The sequence below is a fragment of the Carassius carassius genome, chromosome 26 (assembly GCF_963082965.1).
Source record: "Carassius carassius chromosome 26, fCarCar2.1, whole genome shotgun sequence".
NCBI classification, from domain to species: Eukaryota; Metazoa; Chordata; class Actinopteri; order Cypriniformes; family Cyprinidae; genus Carassius; species Carassius carassius.
Genome location: NC_081780.1, coordinates 27,516,549 through 27,535,732, shown reverse-complemented (window position 1 = coordinate 27,535,732; position 19,184 = coordinate 27,516,549). Strand labels below are relative to the sequence as shown.

Here is a 19,184-nt window from a genome sequence, read left to right as displayed (position 1 = left end):
TTCATGCGAGTACATACTTAAAGGAGAACTCCGGTCAATTTTAACATTGAGCTCATTTTTTTTGTAAATTTGGAGTGCTGTCAGTACAGAGAACAACGACAAAAATCGGTGTTGCCTACACTTGTTATCCTCTTTTTAAAATTTGCACCCTGTTGACTTCAATGGGGCAATATTTTAAACCTGCTTTTACCCTCTTAACATCCTTGATGTGTCATTACAAGTGCACAGCCAATGTGAGTGATTCCTTCAGAGTGAACACGAGTGAATCTGACTGCAGTAGATGTGAAAAATATGAATAAAAATAAAGTTAATTCGGCCAGCGCTCATACCTGTATTTACATTCTGTTTTCGGTTGAAACCAAAAGTAGAGTTAGAGTTAGAGTAAAGTTAGAGTAAGTTAGAGTTAAAGTTAGAGTAACGAACGTTAACTAAGAAAAGCATTAAGCAAAGCTAAAGTTCAATTTTGATGGTGTAGTTAACGTGAAGCCTCACAGTTAATAACTTAATACGGTACTACTAGCTATACACTTATTAACACAACCAACGTCTGATCATTCAAATTTGCGCGCTCAAACCTAGACGCGAGTCTGCTCCAGCTAAGTTACAAAAACATGAAACAGAACTTAACTAACGCTAATTTGGTTCATACTTTTAAATAACATGGAATTTCATATTAAAAACAGTCATCAAATTGACAAAGTTTGAAATGAAACACTTACCGCACTGAATCCGTCGAGTGAGACCAACATCACCTGCCATACTTTTTATGTAATAGCCATTCTTTTCTATCTGTTGGGGGCCGAGCAAACATGCTACGGTCTCCCCTGAAACCGATCGGCGGCAAAACTCTGTCCATGAGGTCGAGGCTTGTAAATGAGCATGCATCGCGATCTACAGATTATTCAAGCCACGGTCATGACTGATATCAAGCGGCCGAAAAACATCTCTCTTTCCCTCCAAAAAGAGTTCGTGGGTATGATTTCAGAACCGGCTGGTAAGGATTCGCCCTGTTTAAATCATTTGGGACAGAATTGCTGCATTTTTGAGTGGGTGTATTTGTGCTTTTGACACCATCGGAAGCTGCTGATGAACTCGACTCATCCATTTCTCCGACCTCATTGCCGCAAATGGACGAGGAGGTGGTAGCTGTGTCCTGGTGAGCTAAAATTGTTTTCTTTTGTCCTTTCGGAACAAGAAACCTGTACATGTTGTATTTTATTAGGCTACTATAGTGTGGTAATTGAGTTCACTAGTAGTTCTAATAAAATGAATTGGCTTTTACTGTCGTTTATTGCTTTATAATTCAGCACGTCCATTTACCTCAAAGGTTGCGAAGTGAATGAGCTAAGTGTGTCTGTCGCGTAGGGAAAAAAAGAGGGGGTTGGGAAAATAGAAAATAACGTATTATCTGGAGCTGAATTGAATATCGCACTAATTTTGTGATTGGCTGTTATGTGGTGAGGGGCCAGGGTGGGCCAAGCCTCTGTTTGGGTGGGCCAGGCCCACCCTGGCCCCCCCGTGGAGCCGGGCCTGTCAGGGGTTCAACCGTAATTAAACGAAGCTACGAAAATTTGTGCAGCAGAGCCAGATAACGAACGTACACGCCCACCGCCGGAGCGTTTCTCGTTCTCGAGTCAAGAATCGGTTGCATCAGTTTACGTATCACCAGTACACTGAACCGAAAAGCGTTTCTGTCGGACGCGTCAGATTCGAGAACCGAGGAGCTGATGATGCTGCGCATGTGTGATTCAGTGTGAATCACTGCGCGTCTGAACCGAACTGATTCTGTGCTAATGTTATGATCTCTGTCCACTGGAACACTATCGCTTTTAATTTAAAACGGGTTATTTAAAACAATTACTTATCAAACAGATGGAATTAAAAATAAAGGCGTGTCTCTAATAGAAGCCTGCTTCAAATAAAAACCTGTTACCTTCTGCAGTTCAGGTAAATAAAGGCCCCGGCTTTTATTTGAGGAATGGGCTAGGTCCATATCTCCACCATCTTGGATTTCCGGTCTTGTGAGTGTGTGCGTAGATATTTCCGGTTGTGCTAAACGTCAGTGAAGAGAACCGGAGAAGTCCAAATATTACCTTCTATATGTTTACAGGATTTATAATATCACTTTAAATGCAATTAAGATATACACTGCTATTATTACTATACTATAAATGTTAACTGAGCCAGTGGATTTGAAACTTGTGTATGTTTGGGTCTGGGGAATGAATTAAATACACTAATGTTCACTACTGTTCACGAGATGAAAGTTGAACTCATGGTGTGTATACACAGCTACATAATGTATTTTTATCTTACCAAATATGTTAATGTACAAATTGCTTATTTTTCTCGAAAATGTTTGCATTATTATTTTTTTAATGAAATATTTACCTCGTGAGATGTGGGCTGCGATTTATCTTCAGAAGTATCCATTTCTCAATTGTACACATACATCAGTCTGTTTCATCGTTATTTTCACAACATATTTTATTATTTTACACAGTAAAAAATACATGACTAATTTTAATATCTGTTTAATCTGATAATTAATGATAATTAACCTGACCTGACGCTGATCGCATAATCAACAGAATAAAGCAATCTCCGCGTTGTATCTTGATGAATTTCCACACAGAGGTACGCAAAAATGTATGTTTCCCCATGTTTTTTATATACCACTTTCTGCTGTTAAATTTGAAAATCATTAATTATATACATCTAGCCAAGTTTCGTATGTAAGTTTCCCTTACAGTCAATGCGAGCGTCGCAAGACCGGAAGGAAGTATGCACACACTCGCATCGCTGAATCTTGTGCACCGAGCCCATTACGGTATTCTGTCTCATCTGTGCCATGCGGATAACATTGTCTGTGTTGTTTGTGCTTTGATCTGGTGGTTTGATAAAAATGAATTACCATTAAACGTTAATAAAACTAAATGTATGTTATATGGAAAGAGTAAAAATAGTACACAGGTGCAGATACAAATAGATAGTGTAGACAAATTAAATAAATTTTTTTGGGGTGATAATAGAAGAAAAATTAAGTTTAGGATGTACGGTCTTATTTTAAATCAAAGCTAAATACACGTAGAAACAGCACATACAACGCGGAGGACACAGAGGAGCACACGCAGCATACGGAGATATGGAGAGAGACAGAGGAGACAGTTGACAAAGGGAATATTGAATGAAGTTGTTTTTTTTATGTTTTTTTAAATTACGTTTATTCAATAGCAGTACTTAAAAGCCACAAATCAATCTTTTCCTATATTTATTTCGGCAAACATTTAAAAGATCTGATAAATGTGAATCTTTACATTAGTCTTCTCCACTAGATGTCACCCTCCTATTTACCTCACAACAGAAAACCTGTCACTAACTGAAACGCAGCGTGGTTTTGGCCTAGGTGCTATAGGTCAAAACTTGCCCCGCCCAGCCTGTTTAAACGAGAGTTGTTAACGATATTGCCAATACCCACACAGCTGACAGCTTTACCTGTTGTAGTTTGTTCAAGTTGTGCACGAATTAGATGATGCTTTACTTTGACTTCTTACGTCTCCATTTCGATTTCTCTCGAGGTGCACATCTGAGCTACGTTTATCAGGTGTGCGTCAGAGATGAGGACGGTTTGAGCTTTTTTCCACTAAAACTTTAATGCGCATCATCTCAGTTTAATACGTGAACATAGCAAATTATGCATTTGCAAAACAATCAGGAAAAAGGCATTAAATGCTAATTTTAGGTTATTATATGTACATAGGCCTAGTCATCAGTGGCAACCTCAGTGAAAACTTAACAGCTATTTAATATTTTTGGTGGCAAATGTGACTGTTTTAATCACAGTTTGGAGCACTGAATTGACACCAAAGTACAGCGAGAATGATTCGAAAGCATAAAGGACCATCTGCTCTGCTCTCTATAGCTCTTGTGAATGGCATATAGTTATTGATCCGCACAGTGCGAACAGTCAAAATCTGGATATTTGATCCAATATAGAAATCCTTGCAAGGATTTGTCCCATAAAAATGGCCTGTATGGTCACCCTAAAATTGCCCACTTTAAAGAATTAGTACTCTCCCAAGGTTCAGAAAACAATCCTTCATAAAATGCACTGCACACACTCCATCATGTTGTAATTATAACTTAACCACAAGCGAGAATAAAAGGTACACCTTCTTCATTATACATTATACACATATACATTTGGGTGGTGTTATGCAAATCTTCCCATACAGTGACGTAGATTTGTGGGACATGTTTGAATGAGGCATTTTAGGAAGGCGTAACTGAGTCTTTACTTTCATGAAGAGTATCTCTTTGGGTTTGAAACGTTAATCTTTAAACAAAGGGAAACATGAAATCACATATATGATTGCTCCTATGTAGCATATTAAAAAGCGTGGTTCTTTAAACAACACTATAGAAAGACATTTATTTAGCATAGAAAAATTGTTCTGCTGTTGGTACAAGCTGAAGAACCATTTTCTGGTATGGTTTAGAACCATTTATCGTAAGAGTGTATGTGAAAGATGTCTCTAGAGAATGAATGTTTTCATGCCAGTTAAGGCGGTTCTTGTCTGTAAATCTGTCCACACTGATGACAATGAAGCATCATGTGGTACGTAAGGGTATTTTCACATGTAGTTTTCATACAAGCCTTAACCCTTGTGCATTGTTCAAATTCACTACCCTTTCGGTATGTTCGGGATGAAAACATCCACTCAATGAAACTGCTGTAAAAATGTATCAGATAAATATATATGTTTATATATATATATTTTTTTTTTTTATTTTTTTTTTGCATAAATATATTAATCAACCTCAGTCCTGATCAAAACTACCAATTTTTTTTTTTTTTTTTTTAAATCCAAGGTTTTAACTCTTTAATTGCCAAGTTCAAAAAATGATGTCACTGATTTGGGGGGGAAAACAAACAAACTGACTTATTTTTAATATAAAAGTAATTGTGGTTGGATTTTTCTTTACCTTTTAATTACAGTCTTGAGCATGTCAAAGATTAGTCACAACATTAGCTTTGATGCATTTTTAGTTTTTGTGCAGCATTAGATTTTAATTTTCCTTCCTCATTTATTGTTGGTGGCTGTTTTTGCCCCATTGACTTCCATTATAATGACATTTTTTTTATTGCAAAGCCATGACACCATCAAATCTTGCATTCTTGATGGTTGGTGGTTTTCCCTTTTGGGAAGAGGTAACATTTGTTATTTTTACAGTTGATCACTAGGTGGGACCATTAACCCTTTAGATGGGCCTGTGCAAAAAAAGCTTTTGCTGTACAAAAACTAACAATACATCAAAGCCAATGTTGTTACTAATCTTTGACATGCCCAAGACTGTGATAAAAGGTAAAAAAAAGAATCCAGTCCACAATCACCTTTTATATTGAAAAAAAAAAAAGTCATTTTGTGTGGTTTTTTTCCCCAAATCAGTGACATCATTTATGAACTTGGTAATTAAGGAGTTAAAATCTTGGATTTTTAAAAAAAACATTTGGTAGTTTTAATCAGGACTGAGGTTGATTAATAGATTTATGCAAAAATCATTCCATTTGCTGAAACACAGATAAAGTTGTCGCCAAAATATGACTCAACTTTACACCCAGTGGATGAAAACGTCCCCAACAACGCATAAGGGTTAATATTTCCTTTTTTTGAGAAGTTATTTCCCCACAATTTGCAGGTTTAACTACAGCTGACTTTTCATGTGTGAATCAAGGGTTGCTTTATGTCTGAAACACTTTCCACACTGATCACATGAAAATGGCTTCTCTTCATTGTGAATGACCTTGTGAATCTTAAGAGATCTTTTGTGTGAGAAGCTCTTCTCAAAGTGTGCAGGTAAAAGGCTTCTCTTCTGTGTGACTTTTCATGTGGACATTAAATTGTACTTTACGAGTGAAGCTCATCCCACACAGACTGCAGGTAAAAGCTTTCTCTCTAGTGTGAATCCTCCTGTGAACCTTAAGGCTTATGTTCTGACTGAAACTCTTTCCACAGTTAGTGCAGGTGAAAGGTTTCTCTCCAGTGTGGATTCTCATGTGAACCTTGAGGTTTGCTTTATAGCCGAAACTCTTTCCACATTCATGACATTTGGATGATCGAAAATGATTTTTTTCATGCCAGTTAAGGCGTCTCTTGTCTGGGAATCTCAGTTCACAATGATGACAATTAAAAGAGTTCTCATTTGAGTGAATCCTCATGTGGTAAGTAAGGGTTTTTTCACGTGTAAAACCTTTTCCACACTGAGCGCACATGAAAGGCTTCTCTTCTGTATGAGTTGTTATGTGAGTCTTGAGATTACTGTTTTTTGAGAAGCTCTTCCCACACACTTTACAGGTGAAGGGCCTCTCTCCTGTGTGATTTCTCATGTGGGTATTAAGGGTTGACTTATTTGAGTAGTTCTTCCCACACAGCATGCAGCTGTATGGACTCTCTTCAGTGTGAGTTCTCATGTGTGAATCAAGGGTTGCTTTATGTCTGAAAGATTTTCCACACTGATCACATGGAAACGGTTTCTCTTCAGTGTGAACAACCATGTGAATCTTAAGAGATCCTTTGCGTGAGAAGCTATTCCCACATAGTTCGCAAGTGAAGGGCCTCTCTCCTGTGTGATTTCTCAAGTGGGCAGTAAGGGTTGATCTATTTGTGAAGCTATTCCCACACAGTTTGCAGGTGCAAGGTCTCTCTCCAGTGTGAATTTTAATGTGTGAATTAAGGGTTGCTTTATGTCTGAAACACTTTCCACATTGATCACATGTAAACGGCTTCTCTCCGGTGTGAATGACCATGTGACACCTAAGAGATCCTTTGCGTGTGAAACTCTTCCCACACGATTTGCAAGTAAAAGGCTTCTCTCCAGAGTGACATTTCATGTGGGAATTAAGGTTTGCTTTATTTGTGAAGGTCTTCCTACACAGATTGCAGATAAAAGGCTTCTCTCCACTGTGGCCTTTAATGTGGCGTTTTAGGTTTTCTTTACGGGTAAAGCCGTTTCCACATTGTTGGCATTTGAAAGGCTTCTTTCCAGCATGAAATTTCATGTGATTTTTAAGGTTATATTTTTGACTGAAAGTCTTTTTACATCGATGGCAGGTGAAGCAACTGTTAGATTCAGTCTTCTGAACTTCTGTTTGTGATGAAGTTGCTTCAGGCTGTATGGATATTTCCACATTTTCAGATGAAGTTGCTTCAGGCTGTATGGATATTTCCACATTCGTGAAGTCATTTCTCTCATATGGATCTTTCTCTTCTATACCTGTAAGTTCTTGTCTCTCTTCTTTTAGTGCCACCAGGTCTAAAATAAAAATAAAAAGACAAGTTAATGGCAAAATATTGGCTAAAACCAACAGACATCTAAACCAACATCCTTCAACAAAACTTGATTATAATGAGCTAGTCATTCCTGGTCTTAGAGATCCACCTCTGCATAATTAGTTTATATGACTCTATATGACTATATGATTCAGATCACCAACTCATTAGGGGAGAGCTCCATCAACTCAGTGTAACAGAGAAGGGAAACATACAAAATGTGCTGAGCAGAGGGTCCCCAGGACATGGATTGAAAAACATGTTAGAGACCCGTCCTGAATCTGTCATTCATGTCAATAAGCACTAGGACGGTTTAGATTTCCTATATCTAGTGTATCTAGTGTTCCTTTAGCTCAGTTGGTTGAGCATTGAGCTATCAAGCGCAAGGTTGGGGGTTCGATTCCCTGGGAACACATGATAATGGTAAAGGTAAAAATTGATAGCCTGAATGCACTGTAAGTCGCTTTGGATAAAGTGTCTGCTAAATGCATACATTTTATTTAATTTAATCTATCCGACTGCTAATACTTATAATACTTATATAAACATAAAGACATTTCATCAAACTCAAGTATGGAGAGCATCAGGGCTCAGTATTAGGTCCTCTGCTTTTCTCCTATTACATGCTTACTTTGAGGGACATTATCATTAGAGCTCACAATGTTATGCCAATTACACAATTTTACATTTTATGAAAAAATTGCACAACTGTCACAATTTAGTACAGATTATTACTGATTTTGTGTAATAAGTGATGATGAAAATCATCAATTACTTTTATTGTTGATTTTATATTTGTATTTATACTTAATTTAATCATGATGATCCCATTAACTTTTTTATTATATAAACACTTTATTATGAGAGAAAAGTACTGTAGCAGGCAGATCACACACTGTTCATGATGCACAAACTATTGGAAGAAAATCCTCAATATTGATTTGGAGGTTTATATGAATATGTATCTTGAGGGGAGCTGACTGTATTTTGAAAAGTTTGTGGTATTTTTGTTTCTTCTCATCTCTGTATAGTTCATATTCAGCGCAGCGCAGCTTTGTCTACAGCAGTAACCAAGGAAACACGTATCTGATGTTCCAGAGGCCCCTCCTGCTGTTAGAGAGTGAACATGCGTCTCATTAAGAGTTTCTGCTGTTTGTTTCGTTCAGGCATGTAGTATAATTTCACAAAAGTCCTTCAAATTTGGATATTATTTAATCAAATTATGTGTATGACTATTATTATATAACTAAATCATATGAATTATATAACTACAATTAAATAACTAATTTCAGATTAAGGTTAAATAAAGATGTCAGTCTTCGATTTGTTTCCTAAAAAGAAAAAAAAAAAAGAATATTAGAAATGGTAGAATAAGTTTATTTTTTCTTTATGTTGCTAAAAAGCAAAATATATTGTGTCCGGTAAAAAACAAATAAAATGAATATATTTCAGAGCTGTAACAACAATACCGTGTTATATTTTTGCTTAAGGTTATCATCAGTGTTGGGCAAGTTACTCTGAAAATGTAATCAAATTACTGAATATGGATTACTCCTTTTAAAAATAATTGCGTTACTCTTCTGATTACTTTATTTTAAAAGTAATTAGTTTCATTACTTTTTTTCTATGAAATTGATGAAATCCCAGCATACACGCTCCCAAAAAATATTTGTTATTAAAGCATCAACATTCACAGAACACTGTTATTTTTAACTAAAGCAAGTGGCTGCTGCGTGAATGTTTTGACAGAATGCAAGCAAAGAGCTCTGCATTTATAATCTCTAAGACATCTCAGTCATAGGCGGAGCGTGTGTAAGGCTGGTCACGTATGGGGACTTGGGGCTAAAATGCCACTTAATTGGACAAAAAATGCCCCTACACAAACAAATATAATCTATTATGTCTGTTGCAAACAAAGTAAATATGAATAGACAGTGTCGAATGTGGCAATAAATCCTGCTCATCGTATTTTATTTTAGGCATTTTTACAGTGTTGCGCATTTTAACCAAAATGAGTGTGTGCGCGTTCGCTGACTGAATTCCGGACTCTTGCGAATTCCCTCATCATAAACAACAAAGCGTAGATGTATAAGTGAGAGTTTCATTTCACAGTTTATACAGCTTTAGTGATTATAATAATAGTTTTTTTGTTTGTTTTTTAAATCAGCTGAAACCATAACTATGAGAATAACTTGAATCTTGAGAGTGCTTAAAGGGTTAGTTCACCGAAAAATGAAAATTATGTCATTAATGACTCACCCTCATGTCGTTCCAAAGAGACCTCTGTTTATCTTCTAAACACAGTTTAATATATTTTAGATATTCTCCAACACTGGTTCACGTGGAGAGGCATTTACTACACAGAGCCGTAGTCCACCGACAAGCTACACAAAATCTCTTTCAAAATCGACAAAGAATCGCTTGCAATTTTTACATTTTTAAATCGATTTTCTGTGAACTACGGCTCTGTGTAGTAAATGCCAACCAATGTTGCCAAGTCTGTGGTTGTTTTTCATGTCTGCAAGTTCAAGCGACCCCAATACAAATAACGTAATGTTTAGTCTCTAAAATGCAAATTTTACCAAGGCAACCCTGACAAAAAAAAACGTGTATTTTTACCTCGGGATGCAATTTTTATCGGGGAAACTCCTGGAAACGAGATTGGGCTACTCGTGGAGTAGTTTTGAGAAGCAAGTGGGCAGGATTTGTTGTGAAAACCTGGCAACCCTGATCTAAGCGTACGTGCTGGAGATGTACTTCTAATCACAAGAGCGCCTTTACTGATAAGATGCGCATGAAAATCACATTCGATTTTTTGCACAGCCCTAATATTAAGTATGCAGGGATGATCGCGCTTTTGCAATGATCTGCCCATTTTTATTAGAATTGATTCATCTGTGGCCATTTTTAAGTCTCAATTAAATACCTATCTGTTCGATAAGGCTTTTAATTCTGGTTGAAGGACTCTTTTTATCCTTGTTCTATATATTTTGTATATTGCTGCATGTTATGTTTTCTTTTTCTCTCGTTTTTTGTTTAACTGTTTTTATTTTTCATTGTGTTACTGATGTTTTTAGCTATTCTTTTGTAAAGCACATTGGTCAACTATGGTTGTAGTAAATAGTGCTATATAAATAAAATTGCCATTGCCAAATTAATTGTTTATATTGTCATAATTATATATGTGACTTTGATGCTACATTCCTGACAACCCAAAATGTAGATTTTTCCACCTTCTACTTGGAAATAAAGTCTGGACCGGCGCTTGAAGCCAAACATCTGACCTGTGAACTATAGTTACCGTAAGCCTAAGAGTGGACCTAACGTATGTCAAGGATAAAAACATTCATATTAAGTTTTTTTTTTGCTTATATTTAGCTTTTTGTCAACCATTTTCAAAAATGAACAGAAGCATTTTTTAGGTATTTTTACATGTTTTTGGATTAACTGACTCAAAAAGATGACGAAAAAGTGTCATGGCGGCATCATGTGATCAGTGTGTATTTGACTGGTGATTCACTGGAACTCATTGAGGTTGGCGCACTTCAAATCAAATGTTTCCATATCCGACTTGGTCTCAAATGCAGCATAAAAGCATAACAATCTTTTTACAATCTGTTGGACATGACACAGATTTGACACAAGTCTGTTTTGCTCCCTTATTCTTATCCTAAGTCACTCAACAAAAATGGTCATTTTCACCTTTTGTGGGTTTTTTGTCCAGTATTTGTCTGGGCAGCATGAGGACCTACTCCATGTCAAACAAAGCCATATGATATTCTTAAAAACAATCATTCCTTTCTGTAGAGCTGGACATTTTAATAAATATCATGAGTGAGTGAGTTCAGCTTTGAGAATAAAAACCAACCTGTTTGTTCCTCAGTATCTTCTTCTTCTTTAACTCTGAATGTTTCTTCAATCTTCACATCTTCACTCTCCTCTTTAATAAAAGCCATTTTTATAATCGTGTCAGGTGGATCTCAGTCCCTTCACCAGCAACTGGACACTTTGTCTTGTTTAAGATGAAAATAAAACAGAAAAATAAATAAATATTCAAGTGCATCTCAATCAGCTCCCTAGTTACTGCACTGTGAGTCAGCCAGAGTGATAGTTAATGATCTTAAATCAACTGATAAGACACAAACAAAATACAAGAAACAAACAGCATTTATGTTTTACATTTGGTATTAGATTAGGGCTGCCAACCATTCTGTATATTGAAGGCATCAAAGAAGCGTCTCATATGAAAGACATCTGGAATACAGTTATAGTCCCTTGTTTTTCATGAACAAACAGAATTTCATGGCTGAAATAAGCTTTTAGTAAAGTGTAAAAATTAAAGCAGAAAATATTATCATGTTTAGATAAATCCAGTTTTTAGGCTAAAATATTAACAACGTTTATCAATGGTAGATAAAGTATTGCAATGTTTAATTCATCAATATTTGAGACATTTTTTTTAGTTCTTCATCTGGCTGCATCGATGTAAACTCATTTAATGCTTAAAAACACATACCTGTCTTTAGACGATCACAATAGATGCAGCAGGGTGGCGCAGCTTTGTGACGTCACAACACTACACCAAAATAAAAGTCTTGTCATCACACGGCTGTCTGTAAAAATGCACATTTAAATGCCAAAGGAGTTCAGAGTTGATTTCTTGGTGAAAAACATATTTAAATTCCTTTTTTCTTCCAATGATGTGTTGGATATATTGAACTACAAACGAAAGAGTGTGAGATTCTGCCTGAGAGGCAGAACTTTGTTGTTTGGTTTGTAAAAACCATTTATTAAAATGAAAACAGAGGGTTTTGAGAAGAAAAAAATATATATATAATCTCAGTGTTACTTAAAGGGTTTATAGCCACACACAAACACATTTTCTATTATTTGTATGTTTTATGTAATAATAAATATACTTTATATTGCACAGAAAAAGCACTGTTACAAATTTTTTTTTTTTTTTTATAATTTTTTTTTCCAGTGTATTTTTATTTTTTCATTGTAATGCAGATTATTCACCAGGCTGTCACTTCTAGTTGGACACGTGTCGACTCGAATGTGTAGCATGTAGCATCATCAATCATAAAATCAGTACTAACAGTTTGCAATTAAATCCATATCCTACCTTAGCCCATTTCTGAAAGAGCTAACTCATACTCAGAGTCGGTTACCATTGTAACATACTCTATGAACTTAACATGGTCAGGAGCAGGTTTTCTTTGGTAAACCCAGTTTCTTTCGGTCTCCTCCCCCTTTTTAAACACTTCATTGACGCACACTGGAAAAATGTCTTCTTTTTTTTCCCCAAGTACAAATATAAAAAAATAAAAAAAATAAAATAAAGATTGATTTTCTATAAAAGAAAATGATATAAGATACTTAGTCTTGTTTCCTGGGGGGATCTAAATTAAGTGCATTTTACTTAAGTAAAATTATATGCCAGTGTGGTAATAAAAATAATCTTAATGCAAATGGAAAACAAGATTATTCTGAGTGTCTATTACTTAATTTCGAAAGTGCTTTCCATATTTGGATCAACATAGGCTACATTTGTGAACGCACATTTTCTGCAATGTCGCACGTCAAGTCATGCTCGCGTGCGCCTTACAGACTGCATCTTCAGCCTCTGTCAAACTTTCCGCGAGTCCGCTATATTCATCAACACATAAGGTTAAATACGACACGAGAATCCGGAAAACTAGCTTGTAACGTGATTGATTGGGTTAGAGTCTGGCTTTTGTCAAGCTCGTTCTTCTCACTTTTCCCATCACGTCACATTCGAATTTATTTTCAATAAAAATGAACAAAATGTTCTAAAAGTGGAAGTAAAGTGTCTCATGAGTGTTTAATAATGATATAACTATTTATAGTTGTAATAAATATAATAATTTACAATCTGTTATTATTGCATCCTGTTAATGTATAACAATACTGAGGTGCAAATGGGCCTAGTGTGTATCTGCCAGTATAACTTAAAACTAGCATCTAATTATTATTTACACTTAGTCTGTTGCAAAGAACTGCTACTTTTATATAGTAAATAGAATATATCACGATTTTCACTGTACATTTTTTCTGTAAATAGCATCTAGAGCTACTTGCACTTAGCCTACTGTAAATAGGATCTATCGCTAAGAAAGTATGTTAATTCCACTTAGTGTAAATAGCCACTGCTGTATTTTTCTTACTCTATTGGCAGATCATTTGTAAAATAAGAAAAATGCACTTAAAATGTTATTATTAATATGATTATTTTATATATATTTTTTGCCCATGAGATACCATAAAATGATTAGCTATTAATTCATTAATCTAACGTTCTGCCAGTTTTAACCTGTGATATTATAACACTGAGAAGAATTATATCTTGTATTGAGTCTGAAGTATGCAGACGGCTTTTTGGCGGGAGCTGTTGCCATGGTGAATCGTAATATCAGCACTCCATTGATACTGGCTTTTTATAGTTGTGTTGCATGCGCTTGTGTTGCAGTCAATTTAGAGTTGATTAAACTAACTCATTTCAGATGTTCTGTAACGAAAACTCAGAGTTTCCCATCTCAGGGTAAGTCAACTCAGAGTTCAAGTTTAAACTCAGAGTTGGTTGAACCTCCTTAGTGAAATGGGCCCCAGACCTACTCACATAACATCACGCATTAAACGGACACATACTGAACCAGCGCGTACTTGGGCATAATTCAATTCAAATAGTAATCAACAGCCATTAGTTCGGTAAAATTGAGCATCAGAATGGACAAATTAGTTTTTAAGGGAGAAAAAATGAATGTGGAAAATGCCAGCGAATGAACACATAAAAACAAGAATAGTCGCAGTATCAGTAGTGAATTAGTAGTGATTTTCGGTTTGTCCCGCAACTCACTTGAAGAAGTTCAGGCAAATAGAAACACCATATACTACGTAGCAATCCTTAATTGAAGAAATGTGGCAAAACATCTTTGGGGAGAGCCTAATATTATTAAATGCAAAAGTGCTTTACATATTTGGATCAACATAGGCTACATTTGTGAACGCACATTTTCTGCAATGTTGCGCATTAGGGTCATGCTCCCGTGCGCGTCTTACAGACTGCATCTTAAAGCCTCTTATACTTTCTGCATCCGCGAGTCCGCTATGAACCGTTAGGTAGGCGTGACGTAAAAATCGTCATTGGAGAGTGTGTGCCGAGGCTCTGAGCAGACGACCGCGCGGACAGGTGGGCGTGGTCAGTAGTCTTCAAAAGCAAAATTGCACATGTCCAGGCAGAGTGAAGAAGTTCATTGCTACTCGAACCTGTGCAATCCGTCAATAAAAGAATGTAAAGACAGTCAGATGTGCAATAATTCTGGGCAATTGTTTGTTCACATTTGTTGCAGAGCGGACCATCAGCGTACGCTTCCGGAAGTATAAATGGAAGAAGTCTGCGTCCGGATTCCTCATGCGGAAAGTATAACACAGGATTTACAATCGCAACTTCTTTGTTCTGTTACCGAATTTCACAAAATTGGTCAGCTCCCGACAGCATCAGGTGCTTTATTTATGGGGAGTAGAATTATTTATTTATTTCAATGAATGTAATAGATTAGATATCATAATATTTAGGTTATAGTATTATAAATCAGGTTGGTTTGTATTTGTGACATCATATGTAAATTATATGCGTGCGGCCCGCAAGACTTGTACTTGGACCATAATGCGGCCCGGTGGAAAAAAAGGTTGAGAACCACTGGATTAGTTCATAGTTCGAGTCTTATCGGGTTTTTGACTTGTTCCTTAATCATGTGACAACCCCATACGCTAAACCAATGCAGTCTAAGCCAGAAAGAGATTTGATTAGTTCATCTTTCGGGTCTTTCGGGTTGTTTGTTCTTTTGTCCCGTGACATGGCAACACTGACTATAGAAATAAGTTAATTTACAACCTTCCTTACAAATATTGGTGCATAGTGATTATTATTTTATTTTTTTATTATAATTATTATTTACCCTTACGTGATGCATTTCTAGTTTCAAATTGCTGCTTTTAATTTATGTAATGATGGTACTTTTCCATAACACTGAATGTGGTAATAAAGAGTTGGTTATGCTTTCAATTTTGTCAATATGATGGCGAAATCACTTTGATAAAGATATATTTTTTTCGTTTGTTTGTTTCTTCATTTGTTTGTTTTTTTACAGTGGATTCTAATCTTCAAAAATGACCTCGTTGTATGATTTATGTATTTTTAGTTCACCCTTCAGATTAGACTATAGAACTGTAGTGTTACTTGTTTAGGATTCATGAAACATTTTTGAGTCAGTCACTATTTCTTTAGTCCATTATAAACTACCTTCAATGTTTACAAGTTGTTTTTAACTGAAAAGTCACATGTACTTACAAGTCTGTTTCTTCTCTCTGAGATAATCTGGCCAGTTTTAGAAAAAATTATTTCAGATGGCACAGATGTGGCCACAATGCAAAGTCTTGTCTTTGTGACTTCAGAAAGGCTTTTGTATACTGGTGAACACCTCCTCCACCAGGCCAGTGGGTCTGATGTGAGGGGTAAGAGTGACTCTGCAAGGTAGACCCTCATCTCCATCATAGCATCTGAGGTCTTAGAAGAGGTAGCTGAAGGCCTCAAGCTTGCTACGCTCTCGTCAAAGTCTTCCCAAAACATGGCCCCTGCACTGGCAGTCGCACCAGGATCTGAAGTATCCTCCTCACTCTGCTGTAATCCTCTTTATTGTCTCTTCTGCTGCCTGGTGATTGAGAAAAGTCTGCTTTTGAACCTTGGGTCCAGCCAAATAGCATCAGCAAGCTTTTTAATGTGTTCCACTTTACCAAACCTCCTAATCATTTCTGACATCAGGGCATCCACTAGTTTTTTAACAGGGTCAAAGCTTGAGGGATTTCTTTGATATCGAGCAACAATCCTCTGAAGAATTCTTGTCATCAAAATGACTTTGGATGTAGTCACAAACCTATGAAGAATATAAATTATAAAAATCAATTATAACAAAATAAAAATCATTACTGCATATACTTATCTGTTAAAACAAGGCTACAGAAAAACATGCATCAAGAGACGGTGTAAAATGTGGTTTTAAAATGAAAATAAAAAAATGTCCTAAAACTAATAACTTTTCTGCACTCACTTCTGTGGTGAAGTCCTCAAATGGGTTAATAATGTCCAAGATTTCTCTGGAAATTGTCCATTCCTCTGGTGACAAGGTTGGCAGAGAGGCATTAATTAGTGCCAGTGTGGAGATGATTTGGATCTTTGATTTCAGTAAATCTTTTAAACATGTAATATGTTGAATTCCACATTGTTCATCTGTTTTAAACCAACAATAATAATTCAAATTCAAAATGTTATTTGCTTTTAATTTATGTCATTATGTCCTTTTTGAGCAATCATCTTATACATATATAAGACCAATATGTCAAGTCTGCCCAGGAAAAGCAATTATTATACCAGACCAACTCAAAATCGAAGTAAAAATGAACAAACTAGGCTATAAGTACTTTGTATTGTACAACAACGTTTACATGAGCGATTCAAGTAATAGTTACCGATAACATTCATTTTCAAAGAAACATCGATTCTAATTTGTATTCCAGGCATGTATTTCCTATAGGTAGTCTCTTCCGAGCAAAATGAGCCCTCCTCCGTTTCTCCTCCAATCACAGGCACTGTTATAGCTCAGATCTTACAGGAGTAACTGACTGGTTCAGCGAGGTGCTAATCACCGCACCACCATCAAAGTTTTTATGGATGGAAATGTAATGTGTTTGTGCTCTCTTGTCTTCACCACGCTGCATACAGCCATACACAGAACGACTTTGCAGCGCTACACGGAGTGCTTATCAGCGAGCGGATTTTCTTCAAAGCTTCATCTAAATCTGTAAGTTAGACCATGATACGTCGAATTCAGAAGAGTTTTTGTGGTGTTGAGTGTTTTAGAGGAGGTGATGAGAAGCAGCGATCAAGAGCAGCAGAAAGACTTGGAGATATGCGTCTCGGACGGGGATAGCATGGTGTCCAGCATCGATTCAGCATTAGAGGAGATGTTTATTCGTGGACTCGATCCCGTTTTAGATTGGTAAGTTTCAACATCATTGTATTGAATGTTTGTATATGTATATTATATGTTTATCATGTATTTACAGTGACAGCTGTGAGGTACAAAATTTAGGGTGCAACATAACCTTATGTGAGGGGGATGTATATTATACATAAATAAGGACATCACATTTACAATCATATATATATATATATATATATATATATATACATAGACAATAGGTGGCCATCCAATTGCCGCCACGGCGTCTGTAAAGTGCATTTGCAGCTTTTGACCGCTGAGTGGCACTTTAACCACAAGTTAGTGACTTGACCATTCCTGACAACCAATTTAACCAAGAGAGTGATTTTAATGCATAAGGAGCCGTCTGCTTTGCTCTCTGTAGCTCTTATGAATGTCATACAATGATCGATCTGCACAGCACAAACAGCCAAAATCTGGATATTTTAGGCAATGTAAAAATCCTGGCAAGGACGCGTCCTGTGAAAATGGCTCATATGGTCACCCTAATTTCCGCAAATAGACATCAGTTTTGCCTCGCTGATGTGTTACATTTGACGGCTTCAGTCACGGAAAATGAAAGAAAAACACTATAGTTTAAATATTTAATATTCACAGATTAAAGTTTGGTACTTATAAAGTTATGTGCATTTCAAATTCAAAAAAACAAATTCAAGCAGGATAAATGTCAAGCCATAAACTGCCAATGAAAAAATTATTCTGAACATTCATTAATCTTAGGTATTCCAATATTTAATAACACGATGTTAAAATGTAAAGTTGCAACTGTGTTATTTAATGAGCTAACATGAACTAAGACTTGTATTTTTTAACAAAGATTAATAACTTCTATAGCAAATGTAGCTATTGCTCATTGTTTAGCTGTGCATTTATTGAATGAGCACTATGTGATGTCCGAACTGATTACACTATATTTTATGTATTGCACTTTATTTTATGTAAAATCATTTTCTATTTTTAAACTGTCTTAAATTCACTTTAAGTCAATTTTTTAAATAAAATTTAAACACCGTGATAATACCGTATACCGTGATAGCATTATCAATTAACTGCAACAGGAAAATTTGATAACGGCATATCCCTAGTGTGCAGTATTATTTATATTATATGAATTTTGTGTTATATTATTCAAAAGAAATTGTGGTTTACGTTGCATTGAAGCATTAAAAGTGGTAGCCTATTTTAGGGTGGTAGGCTACATGGATAAATATGCAAAATGTCAATATTTTCATATATTATGCCTGTATTATAATTTATATTTTAAAATTCCTTTAATAAAACAACATGCATTTTTGTTATTCCTTACCTGTCCTTTATTGGGAAAAAAACATGCGAGAGAAGACATGTTACAATGTTATATCATAATGTTTTTGTTTTTTTACCTCCTCTCATCTCATTTTACAATTACATTAATTTCCAATCCATCCCTTTGTGCCACTTGGCGGTAGTTTCGCAAATGACAAATTACACGCGACTGACTTACAGTTAATGCCGCGACCCCGCAGATGTGTCAATTGTGTTTATATATATATATATATATATATATATATATATATATATATATACATATTATGTGTGAATTTGGTTCACTGAATATAATAGGAAAGGATTACAAGGCGAAAGTATATGGGGAAAAGTATAAATATTAAAGATTATATATAATTCTGTGCATTATAAGCAAATTATTTTGCAAACAAGCATTTATAATTGTAATGTGAAGAAATATTGATGCTGCTAACAGTTGTATGTCTCTTTTACTTGTGTGTGTGTT

The 19,184-nt window shown here is 35.8% G+C and overlaps 1 protein-coding gene and 1 pseudogene across 3 annotated transcripts in view; both read right to left on the bottom strand.

Moving 5' to 3' along the window:
• LOC132106099 (gastrula zinc finger protein XlCGF8.2DB-like) overlaps nucleotides 1–11,896 on the bottom strand; it is a 102,466-nt gene extending 90,570 nt beyond the window's left edge. The window contains exons 1-2 of one of the 3 annotated variants that reach the window (XM_059511729.1): nucleotides 11,848–11,896; nucleotides 11,200–11,343 (exon numbers count right to left, since the gene is read on the bottom strand). In XM_059511729.1, coding sequence (XP_059367712.1) covers nucleotides 11,200–11,287 — 88 coding nt within the window. In that variant the 5' untranslated portion in view covers nucleotides 11,288–11,343; nucleotides 11,848–11,896. Of the gene's footprint in view, nucleotides 1–7,191; nucleotides 7,315–11,199; nucleotides 11,825–11,847 lie in introns of those variants that run through there. The other 2 variants (XR_009424027.1, XM_059511728.1) reach the window with 2 other exon arrangements.
• Nucleotides 5,561–7,186, bottom strand: LOC132106055 (gastrula zinc finger protein XlCGF57.1-like; annotated as a pseudogene).
• Nucleotides 11,897–19,184: the final 7,288 nt, after the last annotated feature.